At 33.8% G+C, this 27,019-nt stretch overlaps 1 protein-coding gene across 3 annotated transcripts in view; it reads left to right on the top strand.

The window, feature by feature from the left end:
- The window catches only part of LOC134725473 (spermine oxidase-like), a 53,269-nt gene extending 28,156 nt beyond the window's left edge, over positions 1 to 25,113 (top strand). Inside the window, exons 3-5 of one of the 3 annotated variants that reach the window (XR_010108561.1) lie at positions 8,516 to 8,665; positions 9,040 to 10,562; positions 15,554 to 15,657. Coding sequence is in view for 2 of the 3 variants with exons in the window: in XM_063589312.1 (XP_063445382.1) it covers positions 8,516 to 8,665; positions 22,914 to 24,042 (1,279 nt within the window). In the remaining variant the exon portion in view is untranslated. Of the gene's footprint in view, positions 1 to 8,515; positions 8,666 to 9,039; positions 10,563 to 15,553; positions 17,068 to 22,913 lie in introns of those variants that run through there. The other 2 variants (XM_063589312.1, XM_063589313.1) reach the window with 2 other exon arrangements.
- Positions 25,114 to 27,019: the final 1,906 nt, after the last annotated feature.

The raw sequence follows: 27,019 nt of genomic DNA, 5'->3' as shown, positions 1-27,019 counted from the left end.
CTAACGTCATTCTAATTCGAATTACAATGCGCGTCAAATTCGCTTTACTGTCCAAACGACGTTACCTTTTAGTTCGTATGAACAAAAGCGTATTTCTAATGCGAATTGGATAATTCGAATTAACCAATTCGAATTAAAAAAGAAAAGTGTGTGATCGCGATTAGCGAATTCGATTCACATTCGATTCGAATTCAAATGTACGTGTGATTGATCGAGGGATGAGCTTATGCGATGTGTTCGACTAAGACCATGACAAAAGCGATAAAACCCACTCGTAGCTGACCTGAAACGCATTGTATTTTTTCTTGAACTACACTTCTATTAATTTGTTTGATTGAAGAATTGTTGGTTATTAATCCTCATTGAGGGGCCTCATTGGTCTTAAGTTTATGTGAGCATATCAACAAGAACTTTACTTTGAATATCTAAGGAATAATGTAACTAGGCCACTGATATAAATTGATGCCCAGTTGAGCACCATTCTTCCTCAAACACGCAGGTTGTCAGGTTGTTGTCTCTTTGACACATTCCCCATTTCCATTCTCAATTTTATGCATAATATCAGTAACAACCCGCCAAGACATAAAAAATGAATATATGTAAATCAAAAAAGAAATCACTTTAAATGAATAAGTATTTCGGTAATTGAATGGCTTAAATAGGCAAATGCATAGTGTTAATAAAAGTACCGAAATATTAGTTCATTTAAAATTACAATATGTAACTATGCAAAATCCTTGGAAGTAATAATTGCAGATGAAGTAAAAAAAAACATGTTTTTGACCCATTGGCATGGATTCCAAAGCTTCCAAGCATTATAGGTATTTTGGCATCCCAATCTTGATCTTAAACGACTTAAATGATGAAGGCTTGTATAGAATAAATACATTGTCTTTGCTGTATGAGTGGCCGTTCATGTCATTTGCGCGATTATATACGCGTATATAATTTTCAACGCGTATATATACGCGTATATTGTGGTTTTCAACGCGTATATTGTGGTTTTCAACGCGTATATTGTGGTTTTCAACGCGTATATTATCGTTTTATACGCGTATATTGTTAAAATAAACACGTTTATACTTTATTCCAATTTATTTATCATATACGCGTTAATATACGCGTTGAAAACCACAATATACGCGTATATATACGCGTTGAAAATTATATTATGAGTGGCCGTTCATGTCATTTGCGCGATTATATACGCGTATATAATTTTCAACGCGTATATATACGCGTATATTGTGGTTTTCAACGCGTATATTGTGGTTTTCAACGCGTATATTATCGTTTTATACGCGTATATTGTTAAAATAAACACGTTTATACTTTATTCCAATTTATTTATCATTACGCGTTAATATACGCGTTATTTGCATAAATATACGCGTTAATATACGCGTTAATATACGCGTTAATATACGCGTTATTTGTGTTAATATACGCGTATGAAATCATTATATACGCGTTAATAAACATTCGTTTGTCTTATTGTTTTAACCAATGAAAGCTGCGTTCTTAAACTGGTTTGCATGTGACAATTGTATAACGGTCCGTGTAACACTTATCAAATCAAAGTTTTAAAAAGTTTTGAAATTTTAGATTTTTGGAATTTTGATCCAAGTTTTAAAATATCAAAATTTCAAATTGTGTTAAAGTTTTGAAATTTTGAAATTTTAACCAAATTATTAAAATATCAAAATTCTTAATATCGTTTATAAATTTGATAGTTTAGAAATTTGATCAAACTTCTAAAATACTAAATCTAACGCGCAATTTTAATTATTTCACTTTTTGAAAGTTTGATTTTTCAAATGTTTGCTTAAAATATCAAAATAGAAAAGGGGCAATAAGAGGGATACCTGTAAAAAGCGAAAGGAAATAAAAGCGGAACGATAAGAAACAATATGAATTAAAAACATACTGATACTTAAAAGTTTATGTATGAAATAAAACGGACAGTTGTAAGCGGTGAAAAAATAATGACAAAATTAATATTTCTTCAAAGAAGATACCAGACGTACGGCTCTGATATTGACCATTTTACCTGCTGGTTTTTCTAGCACCCATATTTTTGGAGAAACAGGAGTAACAGTAAAAACTGAACAACTCGCAGTAGTTCATATAGTATGGTTTTGTTGAGCATGTATATATACATTTTCTACTAAACTCTTAAGCAATAAAAAAGCCCAATACACGATGTATTACTTCTTTTGATTTCATTTTTTTTTCTGTTTTGCTTTACGACTTCTTACTTTCTGCAATCATGTTGGCTAAAGAATATGTCATTTCATGTACAGAATGAACGATCATCTTAAACGTTTTTATCTATTCTTTGTAAGTTGTTTGCCCTAAATATTCAGCTTTAAGCGTTCCGTAAGAAGGTTGGTCAAGAAAAGCGCTTCATGATACTGAATGCACGGTGTCCTAATTAAGGTTGTGCTAGTCCACAACGTGGGAGGTTTTTAATATAATCTTATTTACGCTGAAATTAAGACGGTACTAAGATCCAATATCACAAAATTGGAGCCAAGATATTGTTACAAGGTATCTACAACAACTCATCATAGATTGATACCAGGTTATAAATTTTGCCGCTTTTTGCGCCAGACGCGCGTTTCGTCTACAAAAGACTTATCATTGACACTCGAACCAAATTAAGTTAAAAAGGCAAATAAAGTCAAATGAAATTGAAAAGGCCAAATAAAGTAAACTTTTAAATCCAACGTATAGCTCTGGTTTTGTAAAAGTTGAAACCTTTCATATCATATATAAATGTATACCATAAACATTATTTTCACGAGCATTTATATTTATGTAATAGTTACCGCTGTACTACATTTAGCACCCAACCGTTTCATTCATGTTTATGTAATATTTGCCGCTGTACTACATTAAGCACCCATCTATCCAGTTGTAGGTGTTGGCATTTTGAAAGTTGAAAATTGTTTTCAAAGTTTATATCAGCGATAAATAGTAATCTTCTGGGAAACCAATATTTAGATAGTCACTATTTTTTTACTTGATACTACCACTAGGGGCTTCGATAATGGTACATTAAAATTATTATGATCCTCAATTTGATGATATAATATTCTGTGCCAGCAGAGGACAAAAGAAAAATTCTCCATGCCTTTAATGTTAGATATGAACCAGATAAGTTGATTAATAGCGATGAAAAACTTTTAAAAAAGTTAGCGCTTCGACACATTTAAAAAATAAAACTTTCAAAAAGTGAAATTATCAAAATTGCACGTTATGTTTAGTATTTTAAAAGTTTGATCAAGTTTCTCAACTATCAAATTTATAAACGATATTTAGCATTTTGATATTTTAATAATTTGGTTAAAATTTCAAAATTTCAAAACTTTAACACAATTTGAAATTTTGATATTTTAAAACTTGGATCAAAATTCCAAAAATCTAAAATTTCAAAACTTTTTAAAGCTTTGATTTGATAAGTGTTACACGGACCGTTATACAATTGTCACATGCAAACCAGTTTAAGAACGCAGCTTTCATTGGTTAAAACAATAAGACAAACGAATGTTTATTAACGCGTATATAATGATTTCATACGCGTATATTAACACAAATAACGCGTATATTAACGCGTATATTAACGCGTATATTTATGCAAATAACGCGTATATTAACGCGTATATGATAAATAAATTGGAATAAAGTATAAACGTGTTTATTTTAACAATATACGCGTATAAAACGATAATATACGCGTTGAAAACCACAATATACGCGTTGAAAACCACAATATACGCGTATATATACGCGTTGAAAATTATATACGCGTATATAATCGCGCAAATGACATGAACGGCCACTCATAATATAATTTTCAACGCGTATATATACGCGTATATTGTGGTTTTCAACGCGTATATTAACGCGTATATGATAAATAAATTGGAATAAAGTATAAACGTGTTTATTTTAACAATATACGCGTATAAAACGATAATATACGCGTTGAAAACCACAATATACGCGTTGAAAACCACAATATACGCGTTGAAAACCACAATATACGCGTATATATACGCGTTGAAAATTATATACGCGTATATAATCGCGCAAATGACATGAACGGCCACTCATATTGCTGTGAGTGGTATCATAATTATGTTTATTAGTCTTTATTTGAACTCGCAAAGTTCTACAGAAACAAAATAAGAATGTAAATTTACAAGCAAATTTTAGCTTAGAACTTTTTAAATGCAAATTATAATAAAAATGACAGATATTCGATTAATTGAATTTTCTGCATACTTTAACTAGTGATTGCTAAACAAAAGTCCGTTATAAATGTTGAAAAGTTTACAAAACTGCTTATCTGCAAGTTTGCGGGTTGTTTCTACAAAACCTTGAATAAGTCGGATGAAGGTCAGGAGAAAAGTGCAAATTGTACATTTAGCTTACTAGGACATCAATAGTCACGATAACGTAACCCTGTGACCCCTTATATCACTATTACCGTATCATAACTAGCCTTCACATATAGTCTTTGACACCGAGACGTAATGTTATCAACAGAGACGAACATCTATTTGACCTCGTCTTTTAATGTTCAATAGACAACAAGAAACATTAGAAGCAACTACCTGAACACTACGTTCTGTGTCAGAAGTCATGCGTGTACTTTAGGCTTCATCACAAAAATCATCATTTACACCTGTATTCTGGTTTTCACGTACGTTGCCTTTACTTGAAAACTTTCAGGGAAAAATCATTTTCAACCAGTACATACATTTCTATCAGAGCCTTCATGATTGTTTAGTGCTTTAAAACGTAGCAGTTTTTAGCTCACCTGGCCCAAAGGGCCAAGTGAGCTTTTCTCATCACTTTGCGTCCGGCGTCCGTCGTCCGTCGTCCGTCGTCCGGCGTTAGCTTTTACAAAAATCTTCTCCTCTGAAACTACTGGGCCAAATCAAACCAAACTTGGCCACAATCATCAGTGGGGTATCTAGTTTAAAAAATGTGTGGCTTGACCCGGTCAACCAACCAAGATGGCCGCCACGGCTAAAAATAGAACATAGGGGAAAAATGCAGTTTTTGGCTTATAACTCAAAAAACCAAAGCATTTAGAGCAAATCTGACATGGGTTAAAATGTTTATCAGGTCAAGATCTATCTGCCCTGAAATTTTCAGATGAATCGGTCAATAGGTTGTTGGGTTGCTGCTCCTGAATTGGTAATTTTGAGGAAATTTTCCTGTTTTTGGTTATTATCTTGAATATTATTATAGATAAAGATAAACTGTAAACAGCAATAATGTTCAGCAAAGTAAGATCTACAAATAAGTCAACATGACCAAAATGGTCAGTTGACCAGTTTAGGAGTTATTGCCCTTTATAGTCAATTTTTAACCATTTTTCGTAAATTAAAGTAATCTTTTACAAAAATCTTCTTCTCTGAAACTACTGGGCCAAATTAATCCAAACTTGGCCACAATCATCTTTGGGGTATCTAGTTTAAAAAATGTGTGGCGTGACCTGGTCAACAAACCAAGATGGCCGCCACGGCTAAAAATAGAACATAGGGGTAAAATTCAGTTTTTGGCTTATTGCTCAAAAACCAAAGCATTTTGAGGAAATCTGACGGAATAAAAATGTTTATCAGGTCAAGATCTATCTGCCCTGAAATTTTCAGATGAATCGGTCAATAGGTTGTTGGGTTGCTGCCCCTGAATTGGTAATTTTGAGGAAATTTTGCTGTTTTTGGTTATTATCTTGAATATTATTATAGATAGAGATAAACTGTAAACACCAATAATGTTCAGCAAAGTAAGATCTACAAATAATTCAACATGACCAAAATGGTCAGTTGACCCGTTTAGGAGTTATTACCCTTTATAGTCAATTTTTAACCATTTTTCGTAAATTAAAGTAATCTTTTACAAAAATCTTCTTCTCTGAAACTACTGGGCCAAGTTAATCCAAACTTGGCCACAATCATCTCTGGGGTATCTAGTTTAAAAAATGTGTGGCGTGACCTGGTCAACCAACCAAGATGGCCGTCACGGCTAAAAATAGAACATAGGGGTAAAATGCAGTTTTTGGCTTATAACTCAAAAACCAAAGCATTTTGAGGAAATCTGACATGGGATAAAAATGTTTATCAGGTCAAGATCTATCTGCCCTGAAATTTTCAGATGAATCGGTCAATAGGTTGTTGGGTTGCTGCCCCTGAATTGGTAATTTTGAGGAAATTTTGCTGTTTTTGGTTATTATCTTGAATATTATTATAGATAGAGATTAACTGTAAACATCAATAATGTTCAGCAAAGTTAGATTTACAAATAAATCAACATGACCGAAATGTCAGTTGACCCCTTTAGGAGTTATTGCCCTTTATAGTCAATTTTTAACCATTTTTCGTAAATCTAAGTTATCTTTTACAAAAATCTCCACTGAAACTACTAGGCCACAATCATCTTTGGGGTATCTAGGTTGAAAAATGTGTCCGATGACCTGGCCATTCAACCAAGATGGCCGCCACGGCTAAAAATAGAACATAGGGGTAAAATGCAGTTTTGGGTTTATAACTATGAAACCAAAGCATTTAGAGCAAATCTGACAAGAAGTTAAATTGTTAATCAAGTCAATATCTATCTGTCCTTTTTCAGATGAATTGGACAACTGGTTGTTGGGTTGCTGCCCTCCAATTGGTAATTTTTAAAGAAATTTTGCTGTTTTTGGTTATCTTGAATACTATTATAGATAGCGATAAACTGTAAACAGCAATAATGTTCAGCAAAGTACGATCTACAAATAAGTCAACATGACCTAAATGGTCAATTGATCCCTTAAGGTAAAGGAACAGTAAATGGGCTATGTCGTAGATTTTGCTACAAAATTGCATACAACCTTGGCTCGTTGAACTACAATTGAAAATCGAAAAAATAATACATTTATCTCTTTTATTTGCTGAAAAGTTGCAGATTGATTTCTCTTAATATGGGTGAACATTTGTATAGAAAGCACATAAAATCGGCGAAAAACCTTCTAACATTTGTCTTAAAATCGCCAAATCTCTAATTCTACTCCATAGATTTTTCTTAAAAAACTATATATTGTTGACACATAAATTTCTGTTTCAATGATATAAAATAATCATAGGGTCACCGACTTCGTTTTTTATCTAATAATCAATTTGTTACCTTATTGGTAGTGAAAAACGTCAAAAATCAACGTTTTACGGCCTGCAACGCGATAACGTTACGATTATTTCGACGTTTTGTTGGATTTTTTCACAAAGAACGCAACTTTGAATGATGTATACTGTAAAAACGAAGTCGGTGACCCTATCTTTATTTTGCATCATTATAACGGAAATTTATGTATCAACAACATACAGTTTATTAAGAAAAATCTATGGAGTAGATTTAGAGATTTGGCGATTTTAAGACAAATTTTAGAAGGGTTTTCGCCGATTTTATGTGCTTTCTATACAAATGTTCACCCATTTTGTAAGAATTCAATCAGTAATATTTCAAATGATAATTGAGATAAATGCATTATTATTTCGATTTTCAGTTGAAGTTCATCGAGCCAGAGCTGTATGCCAAATTTTACTGAAATCGAAGACATAGCCCATTTACTGTAACTTGACCTTAAGGAGTTATTGCCCTTTATAGTCAATTTTTAACAATTTTCATTAATTTGGTAAATTTATGTAAATTTTTACCAAATATAGTTCTCTGTTACTAATGGGCAAAGTTCATTATAGATATAATTGTAAGAAGCAAAATCTTTCAGTAAAGTAAGAACTTCAAACACATCACCATCACCAAAATACAATTTTGTCATGAATCCATTTGTGTCCTTTGTTTAATATGAACATAGACCAAGGTGAGCGACACAGGCTCTTTAGAGCCTCTAGTTTTATATCATGATTAAAATTATTTGTGGGAAATTTCTAATATGATAAGATAAATTTTATTTCCAATACAGGAGCCATTATAGCCATAGTCAGTACATTGATTTTTATATCAAACAATTGCAATAGACAATACACAAGAAAAGAAAAAGAAAAACACCTGAAAAGACATGAAATATAAATTGAGTCAATAATACAGTCATGTAGTCACGTAAACCAGTATGTTTAGTGTTTTTAAAATATGTTGGGAATTTTGTAACTAAGAGAGCAGTCATTAAAGATTCACCCTAGATATTCTTATCTTCGACTCTCGTCCATGCAGCTGCACTCCAAATGGTCGGTAACACATTTCTGTTGTTCTGTTGAATTTTTTCCAGCAAGTCTGTCAGAGTTTTTAAGGCACATGCATCACTTTGAAAGTTCATCGCAATAAATAACGAATATATAAACAGATGTATTTCAGCGGAAAGTATTGTTATATAATTAAATACATACTTCTTTTTTTTTTTTTTTTTTTTTTTTTTTATCTTTGTTGCGAATAAAGTAGACATTGCACTCTGTAAATTGATATATTTTTTTTAGTAGTATTTGATAGTATAAGTGGTTATATTTAACAGAATTGGCGGAAGAATTCATACAGTAGAGTTTGGAGATGGTATTATAGAACTTGGTGCGAACTGGATACATGGGACTGGCAAAGACAATTCCATGTATACACTTGCCAAAGAGAAAGGATTGATCATGGAACCATATGTATTTCTGGACAGGTGAGATTTAGTATATTCATAGAACACCGCCGCCGTAATGTAACAACACCACCTATTTTATTTTATAATCTTAAGCACTTTAATGACACTGAATAACACGAGCACCTTATATCATATTTTGTTGTTCACTCTTAGTTGCTTTTCCTACCTAATTAGATAATGCACAGATTATATTCTACAGTGCTGGTACTATACACTTGTAATTCGCGTAGATTAAACTCCGTGTTCTTCGTGTTTTACTCTTTTTTTTAAATCCATTTATGAAAATGTGCTACATAAATTCTTTTTTTGTCGTATTTTTCTTAGATTTTCGTATGCTAGTGTAGTATTAGTAGTGCGCTCGATAGTAGAAGTCATTCGTAATTATGTTTCAGGATTGAAGGTCATTGGTGTACCGAAGACGGTTCAATCATTCCTAAACCATTGATAGTAAAAGCTTGGGATATCTTTTGCAATATTGAAGACACGCTAAGTACATTTTTACACAAAACGGATACACAAGTTAGCCAATCCGAATTTATGGAAAGTAGTTTGGAAACCGCACTGAATGAAATTAAACTCGAGGATCAAGATTTGGTTAAGGCCGCGTTTAACTGTATGATAAACTATTTGGGATTTCATGAAGGCGATTATTTAGAGAAAGTATCATTGAATCTAAATGGATTGTTTGAAAACATTTCTGGAGGAAACGTTAAGATTCCGCCTGGCTTTTGTGAAATTCTCCGAACCATCGCAGCAGAAATGAAAGATGTACCTGTATATTTTAAAAAGGTTGTTAAATCAATTGACTACTGCAATTCGTCTGGGAAGGTGACCATTTGTTGTAATAGTAATGCAGCAGACGACAAATATTTAGCAGACCACGTGATACTCACATGTTCTCTTGGTTATCTGAAAGCACATCTCCGTGACCTGTTCACAACTTCATTGCCTGTAGAAAAAATAGAATCTGTCAACAGAATGGGATTTGGAAAAGTAAACAAAATATTTTTATTTTTTGACAAACCATTCTGGAGAAAAGATGAAGGAGGAATAAAACTTGCCTGGAAGCAGAAACTGGATAGGTTTGATAGTGGTCAATGGTATAGATCAATATTTGCTTTCGATGAGGTCCTTAACCATTCAGATGTGTTAGTAGCATGGATACACGGAGATGCCGCAGAATATGTCGAAACGTTGTCGGATTCTATTGTTTTAGAAACGTGTAAAAATATTCTGCAAAAATTCACGAAGAAAACTAATATCTGTCCAACTGGTATCAAGAAGTCATTTTGGTGCTCAAATCCTTTTACTCTTGGATCTTACAGTTATTATGCTGTTCGTTCACAGTCAGCTGACATTAAAAATATAGCTGAACCTTTATATAATGATGGGAAACCAGTTGTGTGCTTTGCAGGAGAAGCAACAGAGGAACGATATTTTTCAACAACACACGGTGCAAGATCTTCAGGAATTCGCGAGGCTAAAAGAGTTATCGATTATTATATAAAATGAACAAAATAGACGTGCAAAGCATTGACAATTTCTTTTGATAGTTGTATTCGAACCGATTAAAGAAAGAATTCAATCCAAATCATGAAATAGGAATGAAACATTTTTTTGCTAATGTTTCTGTTTCTGTCGGATAATAGCCTCCTTCAATAAACTGAAGATTCTGCTATATATGTTTCTGACGAGTTCCGTTTGCAGGAGAAGACATCCAAGTAAATAAATTGTTGAAATAAGACTGTGGAACTAACTATATACAGTGAATTTAAATTAAACTTTTAAAAACTGGCTAAAAAACAGTAAGAGCCTCCAAGGCTCTAGAGGTTTGACACTAGGGCCTTGAAGGCACCTTGTGTCTCTGCCTGTGGGATGTCTGGTGGTAAGGCGTTCCAGTCCCTTATAGTCTGTGGTAGGTATGAAGTCTTGTGTGCATCAATACGTGAGTGTGGTACTTGGTATGCCTTAGAATGTATATTTCTCCCTTTTCTTACTGATGGTGTGAGTCGTCCTTCTTTCTCTATTGCTACCATATTATTCTCTATTTTATAGAACATTGCTAGTCTGGTTTCCCTTCTTCGTTGTTGCAGCGGTTTCCATTTTAGGTGGTCTATCATTTCTGTGACACTTGCAGTTGGTTTGTACTTATTTGTCACATATCTCGCAGCTCTTCTTTGTATCTGTTCTATTTTGTAGATTGATTCTTTTGTTGTTGGGTCCCAAACAGATGCGGCATATTTTAATTGTGGTCTTACTAGTCCAATATAAGCCTGGCTCTTTACTTTTGTTGATGATATTCTGATGTTTCTCCTCAGGAATCCAAGTGTTTTATTTGCTTTGTCAGTTATCTGTTGTATGTGTTGATCCCATTTTAGGTTGCTTTGAATGGTGAGACCTAAATATTTGGCTGCCTGCACTTCTTCCAAATTGTGACCATGGAGGTTGTATGATGTTTGAATTGGTGTTTTCTTGTTTGTTACCCTCAAAATGTTACATTTGTCGGGGTGGAATTTCATGCACCATAGTTGTTCCCATTCAGCTAATTTATCAAGGTCTTCTTGTAAAAATTTTCCACTGTCTTTTGAAGTTATTGTCAGGTAGGCGATGGTATCATCTGCAAACAGGCGAACTGTAGCATTTAAATCTTCTTGCAGATCGTTGATGTAGTATAGAAACAGGCTTGGCCCAAGGACTGAGCCCTGTGGTACTCCTGAGTCAACAGGGACTGATGTTGAATTGCATCCTTCTAGTACAACAGTTTGTGTTCTTCCACTCAACCAGTTTTTTATCCACCTGTTTAAAATTTGTGTTGCCTTTTATTCCATAAGTATGTAGTTTGTTTACTAGTAAACTGTGATTGACCTTACCAAAGGCCTTAGCAAAGTCCATTATCAGCACATCTGTTTGTTGTCCCATGTTCATGTTATTAGCTAGGTCGTCAATACATTCGATGAGCTGAGTTTCACAGGACCTGCCTTTCCTGAAACCATGTTGCAATTTGTAAAGGATTTTGTTGTTTTCACCATGGGTCATAATTGATAATACAATTATATGTTCCATCACTTTACAGCAAATTGACGTCAGTGAGATTGGTCTGTAGTTTGAAGCAGTATACTTTTGGCCCTTCTTGTAAACCGGAGACACTAGCTGAACGCCAGTCATCTGGAACCACTCCAGTATCTAGGGATTTTGAAAACAGTAACTGTAGGAGAGGTGCTGTCTCACTATGTAGTTCTTTGAGGATTCTAGGTGATATTCCATCCGGACCTGGTGATTTGTTTGGGTTCAGGTTTTTCAGTAGTTTGTCTATGCCCTCTGTTGTTATGGTTATGTTTTTCATAATTGGTGATGTATTCTTAGCTTTCATTCGCTTAGATGATATAAATTGATCTTTTGTGAAAGTGCTTTTTTCAGAGAATGCAGATTGAAATTGTGCATTAAGGATGTTCGCTTTATCCGCTGGTTCAGTGAACAGTTTTCCTTCTTTCATAAGTGATGTTATGCCAATATTTTCTTTCCTTTTGTGTTTAACAAAAGACCAGAATTTCTTTGATCCCTCAAATGGTTTCTCGTCGTTTTGAGGAGTGATAATATCTTCGATGTATTGCCAATACGCATTTCGTTGTTTTCTTTGTACATCTTTCTTTAGGGCTTTATATTCTTCTTTTACTTTCGGATCTTGTGATTTCTTCATTCTTTTGTAGAGCCGTTGTTACCAAATGAGCTTAGTACTATGTTATCAAAATAGTAAATAAGGTGTAAGTTTGATAGGAAAATCGAAAATTTGATGAGTGAATTTTCAAAAACGTCTTCTCCGGCACTCGGAACTCCTCCACCCGGATCGGGTGCTTTATGCATATGCCCGTTTGGGGTATAATGGGAAAGAAAATATATAGAGTATCAATTCATGACACAAAAGCCTTGAACGCTTTACTGATTCTTTTCCGCTTTAAAAGCAAACATAATTTGGAAGCAATATTTAGGACTGGTCGCGCAGGGTCCGAGTGATGGTACCGGAAGAGTTGGCACACATTTTTAGCTCAAAGGACCAAGTGAGCTTTTCTCATCACTTGGCGTCCGTTGTCCGTCGTCGTATTCGTTAACTTTTCACATTTCAAACTTCTTCTAGAGAACCACTTAATGGAATGAAACCAAACATAGCATGAATGTTTCTCATGAGGTACTGACTAAGTGTTTTTACTTTGTAGTCGATCCATCATCCAAGATGACCGGCAGAGGGGAGGTTTAGTTTAACAACATAGGACCCTATGGGAAATACATATTATACATGTTTTCTTCTAGAAAACCACTGAATGGAATGAAACCAAACATAGCATGAATGTTCCATATGAGGTACTGACCAAGTGTTGTTACTTTGTAGCCGGTCCATCATCAAAGATGGCCGCCAGAGGGAAAAAAAAGGGGGGGGGGCTTAGTTTAACATAGGACCCTATGGGAAATGCATACAAATGACTTCTTTTAGAGAACCACTTAATGGAATGAAACCAAACATAGCATGAATGTTTCTTATGAGGTAATCACCAAGTGTTGTTACTTTATAGTCGATCCATCATCCAAGATGACCGGCAGAGGGGGGGGGGGGTTAGTTTAACAACATAGGACCCAATGGGAAATACATACACATGTCTTCTTCTAGAAAACCACTGAATGGAATAAAATCAAACATAGCATGAATGTTCCTTATGAGGTACTGACCAGGTGTTGTTACTTTGTAGCCGGTCCATCATCAAAGATGGCCACCAGAGGGGGGCTTATTTTAACATAGGACCCTACGGGAAATGCATACAAATGACTTCTTTTAGAGGACCACTTAATGAAATGGAACCAAAATGAATGTTTCTTATGACGTGCTGACCAAGTGTTGTTACTTTGTAGCCGATCCATCATACAAGATGGCCGCCAGCGGGGAACTTAGTTTAACATAGGACCCTACGGGAAATGCATACAAATGACTTCTTTTAGAGAAACACTTAATGGAATGAAACCAATTATAGCATGAATGTTTCTTATGTGGTGCTGACCAAGTGTTGTTACTTTGTAGCCGATCCAACATGCAAGATGGCCGCCAGCGGGGAACTAAGTTTAACATAGGACCCTTTGGGAAATGCATACAAATAGATATAGGAAGATGTGGTGTGAGTGCCAATGAGACAACTCTCCATCCAAATAACAATTTAAAAATTAAACCATTATAGGTTAAAGTACGGCCTTCAACACGGAGCCTTGGCTTACACCGAACAACAAGCTATAAAGGGCCCCAAAATTACTAGTGTAAAACCATTCAAACGGGAAAACCAACGGTAATGACTTCTTTTAGAGAACCACATAATGGAATGAAACCAAACATAGCATGAATGTTTCTTATGTGGTGCTGACCAAGTGTTGTTACTTTGTAGCCGATCCATCATCAAAGATGGTCGCCAGCGGGGGCTTGGTTTAACATAGGACCCTATGGGTAATGCATACAAAAGTCGTCTTCTAGAGAACCACTGAATTGAATGAAATCAAACAGCATGAATGTTCCTTTCCTTATGAGGTTACTTTGTAGCCAAATTTTATCTTTTTTGTATGATTTCAAAAACCCAAGTAGAGTCAGGTGACCAATACAGGCTCTTGAGAGCCTCTAGTTTATTTTTGAGCTAACACATTGAAAATCAGACCTAGTGGGTTCATATCGTACAAAAATATGATCGTGCTGATAATCTAATATGCATGCATTCTTTATCGCTAGAAGTAAAGGCGTCCATTCACCATAATCACCTATTTCGATACACCATTATCACCTCTTTTTTTCAGTTTGAATCCCCTAATAAATTACATAATAATAATCTGTTTCATAATTTTTTTCTCATGAAATATATTTTACTGTCAGTCCAGTCATTTCGTTATAATTATAGTCGCTGTAAAGACCGACAAATACGTCATACATAATATTTAGGACGAGAACAGTTTGACACATGAACAACTTAACCATTTACCATTATCACCTATTTTCATTCACCATTATCAACTATATTTTATTTATATATGCCTTCTATTCAATTCTTCTTGCTTCGAATGTACGAAATGGTGATGTAAGCATCAAATGCAATATTTCGAGGAGAGGTAGTTTGTAGACATCCCCCCCAAATAGACTTTAATAGATATAAGAATTTTGTAAAAGTAAACCATTATTGGTCGAAGTACGGCCTTCAACACGGAGCCTTGGCAAACACCGAACTACAAGCTATAAAGGATGTAAATATACAAATAAAATGTACTGTTGATGAATTGTTTAGAAACTGATGCTATTTTGCTTCGTGATCCTTAGTGTCTCATTTAAATCAATTATAATTGTTCCCCAATTAATTCATTACAAATATAGTATAGTTATCAAAAGTACCAGGATTACAATTTTATACGCCAGACGCGCGTTTCGTCTACATAAGACTCATCAGTGACGCTCATATCAAAATAGTTAAAAAGCCAAATAAATACAAAGTTGAAGAGCATATCATTGATGATAGAAGTAAAATAGACCCCCGTGAATCTTACTCAAGTTAATACAGATTCGATTTTTCATCTTTTCTTATTTCAAAAGATAACATCATATTAATCCATAATAATCCATCTTCACGACATATATCTAATTTACGAAGGAGTAATTGTATGTGCTGTGAATCAAAAGGTACAAGTAAATTCGTAACTCCGCTGGACACTGAAACCATACCATCATACTGTACCATACCCTTTAAAATGTATATTTAAAATTATCTTTTGTAAAACTTGATAGGAGTTTAATGATCAGTGATTTTTACCTCATCCTGTGACATATGCCAACAGTCGTATAACGAAGATGTAGCGATGTAACATATCACAATATTTTCTAGTAACTCATTGTAGGAAAGACGACCCTTGGCTTACGCAGTTTGGTAATAGGATAGATAGTAACATAGTTCAACTAGCCACGGAAATATTTGAAGGTATTGAGAGAGAACTTGATGAGGAAATTGATTACAGTAAGCAGCTATCTTGTGAAGATTACTTTAAAATACGTTTTCAAGAGAAACTTAATCAAAGAAAAGAAAATGAAAGCGAACAGATACAAACTGTCCTTGATTCGTTGATGAAGGGATTCAGTTTGTTTACAGGGGACGAAGCCAGATTTATTTCTGCCAACCTCTTGCACATGAGTGAAGAAATAGATGGCGTAGATATCACTGTTCCACAAGGTTTGTCTGGCGTTTTGCAGAGTTTAGTTGATGAACTTCCAGTGAACACAGTCAGATACAAACGATATGTGAACCGCATTCAGTGGAATAGTGGTATTGACAACAAAGAGGTCACAATATATTGTGATTTTGATTCCTCAGTTGACGAATACGTTGCAGATCATGTGATCATAACATGTCCACTTGGCCATTTGAAGCAAAACCATGAACAACTTTTTGAACCACCCCTGCCAAACGTTAAAATCGAAGCTATTGAAAGGTTTGAACCAGGAAAAGTTGAAGCAATTTTCCTCCATTACGAAAAGCCGTTTTGGAGCAAGGGGAAAGGCAGTTTCTTCATTTCACAAGAAAGGATTGATGGTAAATCATCTGGAATCTGCTCTGGATACGAGTCAGCTTACTGGATTCGGGAAATTCCAACCTGTTCAAATGTTTTGTTAATATGGATTTATGGAAGCGATACTGACCAGATTAAATCCCTTACAGATACCACTATTGCAGAAAGATGTACAAACCTTTTACGGCAATACTTGGGCGACAAGGATATTCCGGAACCAACATCAGTTAAGATAACCTCTTGGTGTTCAGATCCATTAGTTCATGGAGCTTATAGTTACTTATCTACCAACTCACATGCAACGTGCGTAACGGATATCGCAGAACCACTTTTTGTTGGTGAAAACCCAGTTTTATGCTTTGCAGGGGAAGCTACTCACGAGAAGTGGTTTTCATACGCACATGGTGCAAGAAGTTCAGGAATTCGCGAGGCAGATCGAATTCAGAGTTTTTACTCCCAATGAAACTCAATTTCAGAGATAAGTTCTTCAAACACTAGTTAACGTATCATTTAAAAATGACATCTTTTTACTTTATTAAACGTTAATCCAAACTGTGTCATGATCAATGAAAACAATATCAGAGAACATTTTTTTATATAAAAATTAAAGGCTAATCCAAAAGAAAAAAGAAAGGTAAATGACTAAAACTTAAATTTATCCAGCAGTAAAAGTGTTTCAAAACTGGCATTCTTACTAACACAGCAATCATATCACTTGTATACGCATGCATAGAAAATATAATACACAGAATATCTTCTTTATCTCTATGCTTCAAAACAAGACTGGTGTTTGTACAGAGAGAGCTATTGTATTCATTTGGCGAAATCTCATTAAATGTTATTGTGGATTTGTCTGTTCTCCTAATAAGTCTTTTGGTTATACAGCTCTTTCAATACAAAAAATATTCCATTATTTTTTATACATTGTTGATTACAAATGTTTATGGTTTGATCGTTTTTGATTACAGCCAGAAAAATGCTAGGGCGCACCAAGGTCTTAACGTGTTGTTTACATAATATAGAACTGATTCAACCCGAATCATTCAAACTTGCACTTGCAAACTTGCGTCATTCAACGTGACCACCATCTAAAAAAAAAATATTTATAATTTTCTCTGAACTACAACACTTTATTGTCACAAACATTTCTATGTTATCATCTTACAGATTAAAAGTATTCTCACTATATCATATAGACTGGTTCATATAGACTAGTTCATATAACAGTCATTCAAGTACATGTATATTGATAATATTAAAGAACATGATGACTACTGCAGATGAACACCTTTTCATGAAACAATATTGAATTTTCTTGTAAACCTCATAGTTTTATTTGCATGCCAACTTTTTGATATTAGGTTGACTTTAATTGTTGTTTGCTTAACGTCCAGTGGCATATGCCTCATGCATGTTCAGGACGAGAACAAGTTAACAATAAATGCAATAGGTCCGAGACCACAATTGTTGTATTTTCGGTTCACGAATATAGTCCCTAGTGTTGATAGTGGGTTACTTGTCATTAATTTTTATACCCCTTCCAAATTTATTTCTCCATGTTTAATGTCTCAAATTGTAAGTAAGGGGGTGAACTTATACTGTAAAAAAATTTGGGTCCAGAATTTTACAGGAAAGTAGTGATTTGGTCCAGCTAAAAAAGGTAAAAAAATAGCACTTCGGAAGCTGTCAAAAGATTTTAAGACACCCTAAACTCAAAATTGTCCATATTTTGAGTTAGAGCAGATGAAGTTTTCTATAATTTTTATATAATTTGTCCCAAAAGTAATACAACACACTGTAAAAATTTCATGGAGAAAGTGCAGGTGGGATTTTTTAAATTTTCATTTATGTTCGAAAAGAAATGCACTACTAAATAATTGTGATCTCGGACCAATAGGTAGGTTTTTGTAATAGAGGCCATCCGGAATGATGATCGGGGGGAATATGGACTGCCACTAAAAAATGAGGGTATACTGGATAATAACTTAATTTAGCCTTGCAACAGGCCACCTACGGACCCCTCAAAGAGTTGTTGCAAGGGTTCTTAACATGCAAAGAGCGTGGCACTCTCTTTACACGAGGCATCGGATGCAGCGTCCCCATTCCGACCGGATATGGTGGCTGCAAACTTTATACCTTCCACACAGCTAAAGGGACTCCTCACTAAATGGCAAGCGTTTTACTGCCGGTCGGAAGAATACCAAGTTACTATATTTCATTTCCTCACTTACCCTTGGGGGATTTGATAGAAGGAGTCGTGTCACAATGTGTTTGTTTATGTAGACAAAGCAAGCCACCTTGAAGAACCTTTTGTAAAATATATACAATCTTTTTAAATGATATTTTCTTGGAATCCAAACAGGGGAAAGTAATCTTAATTAGAAAATGGCTTTTACTGCAGATTGACGATTCAAATGTTTAGTTGCGTACTTTGTGGTCTATTTTATGAGCATGGCGAGCATGATATACTAGAAAATTTGAAAGTTGGTAAGGTAGCCGGATTTTCGTGTATTTCCAACGAGAAACCTGGTTATATTATACAATTATGAAATGATCGATATTTAACATGTGGACGATGACCATTTTGTTTGAAAAAAAACAATACAAAAGGTGTCGAAGAATAATCATCATCGTAAAAACGACTATATGAAACACAATACACATAATGCCAAGTATTGAGCAACGCGAATTTCACAAAAAAAAAAAAAGTTCGTGAAGTGAGAAGTTCCGGATAGGAAGAAAGTTTCTATTCCTTGAACTCGTGGCATTCGATTCCCTAATTAATTCATGTACTGAATCTTGTCCGGAGGCAAGTAGTCAAAAAAAGAAAAGAGACCGACTGGTTAAAAAAAAAGGTTATATCATTGGCCATCTGAGTCGTAGATATTTCGTAACGATTAAAATCGTGATGAAAATCCGAAAATCCTTCTTGATATATAGGTGACATCAATGTTATAAAACTGAAATGATATTGAAAAAAATACAATCGGTTAATACATAAATCAGGGAGTTACTAGATTAAGTTGAAAAAAGAGCCAATTTCGATCCGAGTTCAGATTTAAAAGTAAATGACCGGTCCTTCGGGATATAACATCACTGTTGTTGTTTCCTAATCCACTATCTAATTATCTGTAGTATATATTATACAACAATAACTCGTACTTCGTATTTCTAATTGTGAATGTGAAATTTATATATGAAATATATGTACACTTTTTTTCTTTTTATCATAGTTATATTGAAAATAATAAATAATAGAATATATAGTTTTTCTTATCACCACCATTTTGAAAAGAGACGTATATTAAAGATATCTAACGAACAAACAAAGAACCACATTTATTTGCCTATCACGGTAACGAGCAGACATAATGAATTTTTTTTTTTAAGAAAATGTTCTTAGTTTAGTTTTATATATCTAATGTTTGATAATGAACTGATTTAAACGTTTAATATCAAAGTAAAATAAAGGAGTAGGGGCTTTAAGGCCTAGTTTTGGCCCAAGAAAATAAAATGTTTGATAACCATTTCAAATTGACACATTATGTTTAGAAATGTATAGGGTCAAGAAATATAAATTAAAAACACAAAGATTTTTATCTGATGACGTCACAATTACGTCATAATATGTATTGTTTTCACAAAAACGATGAAAAATACAGAATTTATGCAGTTTTCTATCATAATTTCAGTTGAGGAAACATCCTGCGCAGCCGAGAAACAACAAAATAATTTAACAGAAGCTTTATTATAACGATTGGAATAATCTCATCAAATATAAAGTTGTTTCTTGTGTGCGCACATACTTTTTCAATCTAAAATATACTTAAAATTTGATGAAAAAACAAGGAAAATCATGAAATTTAACAAAATCTGCAAATTTAGTCATGATTCGTTGCCATGGTAACTTGTTCGATGTCAAATTTGTTTTGTTTTTCTTAGTACCTTATACCTTAGTCAAGTTTTTAGTGATTTGAAAATATGTACGATAACTTTTAAATTTGCAGTAATTTTTGGGCCAAATAAGGGGCTTATTGCCCCTACTCCTTTTTAAAAAAGTATGTTAAACAGAGTATACATTGTTCAACATGATCATGACAGTTTTGATATAATTGAATAACATTTAATATCAAAGTAAATGAGATTTATAATTTGTAATATTCAAAAATATATGGATTATATATAGTATGACCCATTGTGTGTTACTCTGAACCCTTGGCTAGACTGCACACCTCTATGTATTATCATTATTAATTAAATTGAAATAACGTAAATGCGTATATAATCATATATATTTATTGCTCAATACAAAGATAACCTAGTTTATAAATATAATATTTTATTTCTGTTTTCATTTAAAACATCCAATTATGGGCAGATGCCAATGGCAGTGCATCACGTGTTTCTAACAAACACATCATATGGTCAAATCGACACTAAAGTTATGGAAGTCATATACATAAATAAAAGCAAAATGACCTATTTAATATTAACTGAAATCTTCAAGTTTCAGCACATCGACTTTTATTGATCATAGGAATTATATCTATAAATAATACAGAAAGACGGGTTTTCTGATATGCGACTCTGACAATGATCATTTCGAAGCTTTATGTTAAAAACAGAAACTCGGTTTATACCAACAAAGTAAAGAATACATTATGTCAAATCCGTACTAATTGAAGAGTTTAAACAATCAACTGCAAGTTATAATGTTTGAGTTTTTAAACAATATAGTATGTAAACGATAATGGGCAAATGTCAAAGAGTCAGCAATGCAACAAAAAATGTCAACAGAATACATTCTCAAACTAGGACCCTAGCAAATTCGAAATTCGAAAAAAAACAATATAGACAAAATAAATAGTCACATGAAACATCAAAGTACAACTAGAATTAATAAGTTTATAGAATGAATATATGTACAATATTAGGTCAATGTCAGAAAAAATATAAACTTTTTTATATGAGGCTGAGAAACTGGGGAAGGTTCTCCTTTCCCAATTTCGTGCCGAGTACACAAAAAAGTTTATATTTTTAGAACATTGATCTAATATTGTTTTAATACTGCAACTAAAATTGCTACATTTATAGCTATTTAAATTGGAACACAAATTTGAAACTTATTTTCACCCCTTAATGAACCCCTGACTGGAAAAAAATGTTGAAATTGACATTGCACAAAATATAGCTATGTTACTATATTTAGGAAATAAACACAAATAGTTGCAGTATAAATAAACATAATTGTAATTACTGTTTGTTTTATTGAAATGTGTAGGATTATTAACCTTTGCAGCCATATATTTCGGTTATCAAATTTAGAAAGATCGTAGCGTATTTTTTCTTCACGCAATAAGACTCTTGTACACATTGATGTGACTGTTTTTCAATATTCATTCTTTACCATACTATATCGTGTATATAATAGAATTAAATATGTAAGATTGGTAAATAATATTCGAAGGTATCATTGGATTATATGAGTGCTGTCATAGGCATCTTATATTTTCTACTTATACAAATCTATTCTAAAGACGTACATGTGTACATGTCTATCCACATTTTCATTATTATCAATTTGCTTTAAACTCACCGGGCCCAAAGGTCATGTGATCTAATTTAAGCACTTGGAGTCGTCGTCGTCGTTCGTCGTCCTCGTAAATTTTTTCTATGATCTTCTCCTGTGAAACGGGTGATCGAATTTCAATCTGACTTGGATGAGAATGATAATTATGGTATCTAATGTAAACCTTTCGTGTTTTTTAATAGATTTAAGGGGTAAAAAACAGTTTTTGTCTAACATCTCAAAGACAAAAACAAAAACAGTAAGAGGAACACTAGCATTGGGGTTAATATGATTCGCAAGTCAATCTCAGTTAAAGTGAGAAAATCGGACATTTAAATTTGGAGTTATTGCCCCTGAAATAATTAGTTTGAATTTTCTCATTTATTGGTTGATTTCTTGTAAATGGTAAATTTAAAACAGCAACAATGTTTGGAAACGATTTTCGTCGATTGACGCCTTGTAGGGTTTATTTCCCTTGAAAGCAGATTTTTGTGTCTTTTTTGTTTTTTTGTTTTTTTTTATCTTTCCATAAACTATAGTAGATAGAGAGACACTACAAATGTCAAATATGTTCAGCAAAGTAAACAAATATGTCAACATGACTTTGTCCTCAAATGGCAATTGACACATTTTAGAAGTTATTGTCCATGAAAAAAAAGGTGTTTTTTACAGAAACTACGGTCATAGATGGATGAATATCTTAACCGCATTTTTTTAAAGCTCAAATTAATATAAATTTAATAGAAGAAAAACTAATAATTGATGCAAGATCAACACAAAAAATTCCAGGTGAGCGAACCAGGCTCTTTGGAAACTCTTGTTTTTAGGCAGCGACCATTTGATTTTCTGGGGGGGGGGGGGGGGGGTTTCTTTGGGAAAAAAAGTTTGTTTCCAGTTTTCGGAGAAAAAAAATAATTGTTTTTTGATTCTGAGCTGCCACTATATGTAATGCTAAAATTGAAAGAAAAAAATTGTTTTCGACCTGTCTCGAAAAAAATAGATTGTTTAGAAAAAAAACCCATAGCCGCCCGCCCCCCCCCCCCCCCCCCCCCCCAGAAAATCAAATGGTTGCTGCCTAAGTACTATTGATTTAACTTAATATTTCCTTATTTCTTTCTTATTTAGCGAGAAAGAAAAGACGTTAACTGAAAGGGGTAGCGAAATTGACAAACTCACCGTGAAAAAGGCTTGGAAAATAATTGAAAAAATCGAAGACGAACTTGAGGACGGTATCAGGTTTAAAAAAGATTTAAATTGTCAAGACTACATAGAAAAACGTTTTACAGAGGAAATAGACAAAAGAAAGTTAAACGACGAGAAGAAAACACATCTGCTGATGTTTTGCAAAATAATGAGCGGATATTTAGGTACATACGTAGGAGATGATTTGAAACTAGCTTCAGCAAATTGTTACGAGATGGGAGGTGAATATGACGATGATAATGACGTCATTCTGTCACATGGATACTCTCTTGTGTTAAAGGCTTTAAAAGACGATCTTACAGATAGCAGTCTAAAATTTAATATGAATGTTGTAAGCATTCAATGGAAAAGCGAACAATCGACGGTTAAAGTCATCTGTGAAACAGAAGACAAAACCATTGAAGAATTTATAGCAGATCACGTTATTATAACATGTTCACTTGGACATTTGAAGCAATTTCACGACAATATGTTCCATCCATCTTTGCCAGAGAAGAAAATTAAGGCAATAGAAAGAATGGGATTTGGAAGTGTCGGGAAAATATTCCTTTATTATGAAATTCCATTTTGGCTGAAAGAAGAAAGTGGTATTGTACTTGCATGGGACAGCTCAGATGATGATGATGCATGGTATAAATCAATATTCAAATTCAGCACAATACCGACGTGTAGAAATGTACTATTAGCTTGGATACATGGCAAAGCTTCAAAACATATGGAAACACTTTCTCTGAATGAAGTTGCACGAACTTGTACAGATATCTTACGAAAGTTCTGGAAAAATAAAGAAATTCCGGAGCCAACATTAACCCAAACGTCTTCCTGGAGTAGAGACCCCTCTTTTTTAGGAGCATATAGCTATTTCGCAGTCGATTCTCATAAATCATGTATAACAGATATTGCTGAACCGTTGTTTGTAGCAGATAAACCCATTGTGTGTTTCGCTGGAGAAGCAACTGACTCGACATGGTTTTCGTACGCACATGGGGCAAGATCCTCTGGAATTCGAGAGGCTAATAGAATTCTCAAAACTTACAGTGCTTCGAAATAAAAAAATAATTATACATCCGGATCGAGTCTAGATCGAGTCTATAACAACTAATACTAATAATTATGCATGAACTTCGATATTGCACCTTATAATCAGCTTGACTACCAAATGACAATACGACTTTCAAAATCCAGGCTAAGAATAAGGCGTATGTTCTTTAATTCGAGAACGGACCTGCGAATCGCGGGTATGGTCTTGTCTCGATAACGACCCCCTTAACAGTATTTTGATTCCTTACTTATGCTCTTCCGATTTAAAGTATCAAATTAAATTTTATGATTTTTATTTTAAATTCCACCATAATAGTTGTTTAAAAGTTTATCTTTTCAAGAGATGCAAAATCTAAAGAAAACAAATCAGGAAACTGTTGTTTCATGTAATGTCAAATTTGTTAAAAGCGCCCTTTCTGTATTGGTAACTGAAATAATTATAACCAGAGCTCTGTTTCTTGTTTTAAAATGAATTCTCCACTTTTGAGAAATTTACATTGATAAGTAGTGTATTTTTTTCTTCTCTCGATTAGTTCCAATTTGCTTCTGTTTCGCACGTTACTGAGATGTACCCCTCTCTTCACCCCTTTTAGTTTTTGTCATTTGGTGAAATCAACTTCACAAATATATCATATAAAATATTCATGTCATAAAATATACGTCTAAACCTCTTGACTTGTCTTAAATTTATTCGGTCCCATTTCATAAAGAGTTACGACCATCACAAAATTAAGTTACGACCATCCTGAACATTTTTGTTGTTTTAGATCTTTTAGTTACGACCATCATGCTCGAATTATTGAATGCCTGTTTTACGAAATTTGGAATGTTTTTATGTATCAAATTTTGTTTCAATATAAACGCACTTACGATTAGTATGCACGAGACAAGCGGTCTGGCTCAAAAAAATCTTTTACTGCACAAAAATCGGAAAAGAAAAATGTATCCCTAGAGTTGTTTCCCATTTTCGGATGGTCGTAACTTTAAGTTACGACCATCCGCTTACCACCAGTGATTAGCACTCACACCACATCTTCCTATATCTATTTAGAATTAATGTTGACCAAGATTCGTAAGGGCACATTTTTATACAAAAATAATTCATCACAACCAACCATTCTACTTATTTTGAAATAAGTCGTTATGTTTGTTTAAGTTTTTGCACTTCCATATAACGCGTCTTGACGACTAATAATCTTTTTGAAAATTAATCTTCATGTTACCCTTTATGGGTCCTGGAAACAAAGTATGATTTGTCCGAACCATTCAAATAACTTCTTTGAGCTAGAAAAGTCTTCGTAATTTAAATAAAAGTTGAGAGTATCTTTTCTGTTCCCCAAATGTTTTTTTTGTTCTTATTAATATGATAAGCGATCAATGTGGATCACCGAGACAGGCACCAGACAAAAAACAGTTTATAAAAACTGATATACAGCTGTCAACAACAGACAAGACAAATAAAACACATATATAAAAATAAGGAGACGTGGTATGATTGCCAATAAGACACCAAACTGCAAAAGACATTAAACCCAGCTGTATTTGTTTGTTTCTGTCCTAAGTCAGAAATCTGATGTTCGGTAGATGTCGTTTGTTGATGTGGTTCAAAAGTGTTTCTCTTTTCTTTTTTTTTAATATATATTAGACCGTTGGGTGTCCCCGTTTGAATGATTTTATACTAGTCATGTTTTGGACCTTTATAGCTTGATACTCAATGCGAGCCAAGGCTTCGTGTTGAAGACTGTACTTTGACCTATAGCTGTTTTCTTTTTCAAATTGTAACTTGGATGAAGAGTGATTTCACTGACACTCATACCAAATCTTCTTATATCTATATTCACCGCACGCTTCAAATGGTCTCAGATTGACATAATATGGAAAGACGGCTAGAATTAGGCTTTGAAAAACTACAAAAGAAAACTTTTTTGGCAGACATAATGTGACAAACTACATAGTCTGGGATCATTTTTATTTACAATTCAGCATTCAAAATATGTTAATCAGTTTGTCGATCCCTGTAACGAATGGGTCTACAAAAAGAGAAGACGAAAGATATCAAAGGATCATTTAAACTCGTAAGTCAAATATGAACTGACAACCCTATGACAAAAAAGAAAAGAAAAGACATAAAAACAAAATACAAAACACAACATAGAAACCCTACAACGATTACCCTGTGCAACGCGAACCAAAACAATACCAACACATTGTTTACAATACAACAGTGAGTTATTTGGAAAAGAATACATAGGAACCTTCTAATATATTTCCTGTTTGTTGTAAAATGGAGCAGCAGCACAGTCGAGAGATGTGGCCAAATCTAGACCCTATCAGCGAGGCGCTTGATTCTTTGATTGATTATGAATTTGTATCAATTAAAACCACGAGGGCGTCTATTATTGATTAGACATTTACCTTCTTGTTCTTGAGAATGTGTGCAATACATCAGAAAGCTTTTGATCTCTTTTTTCCTGACTTCATGCAGACGTTTCCTTATGTGGAATATAGGGGATTAAACCTGTTTTTATAACTAGCTAATCCTCTTATGTGTATGACAGTTGTCATGATATATATTTGTTGTTTAACTTTGTTGAACATTTTAACCTATAATGTCTGTTTGTTATTGTTCCCACATCGTTGTCAATATAATTGAATTCGATGCGATTGTCATACAAGTGAGAGGTTTAGTCAGCTATAAAACCAGGTTTAATCCATCATTTAATAATTTTCTACATTAGAAAATTTCTGTCCCAGGAATATGACAGTTGTTATCCATTCGTTTGATGTGTTTGAGCTTTTGATTTTGCCATTGAAAAGGGACTTTTTGTTTTAAATTTCCCTGGATGTTCAGTATTTTTGTGATTTTAATTTTCACATCTGATTATATTGACAACAATGTGTTAACCAAAAAAAACCACAACTTTATCGGTAAAAATGTGAAAAAAGGGGTATAGCACACAGGCACTTGTCTCAGAAAAAAATATTCC

The sequence above is a fragment of the Mytilus trossulus genome, chromosome 7 (genome assembly GCF_036588685.1).
Source record: "Mytilus trossulus isolate FHL-02 chromosome 7, PNRI_Mtr1.1.1.hap1, whole genome shotgun sequence".
NCBI lineage: Eukaryota > Metazoa > Mollusca > Bivalvia > Mytilida > Mytilidae > Mytilus > Mytilus trossulus.
Note: the sequence above shows the minus strand (reverse complement) of the source record. Positions and strands in the feature narration are given on the sequence as shown.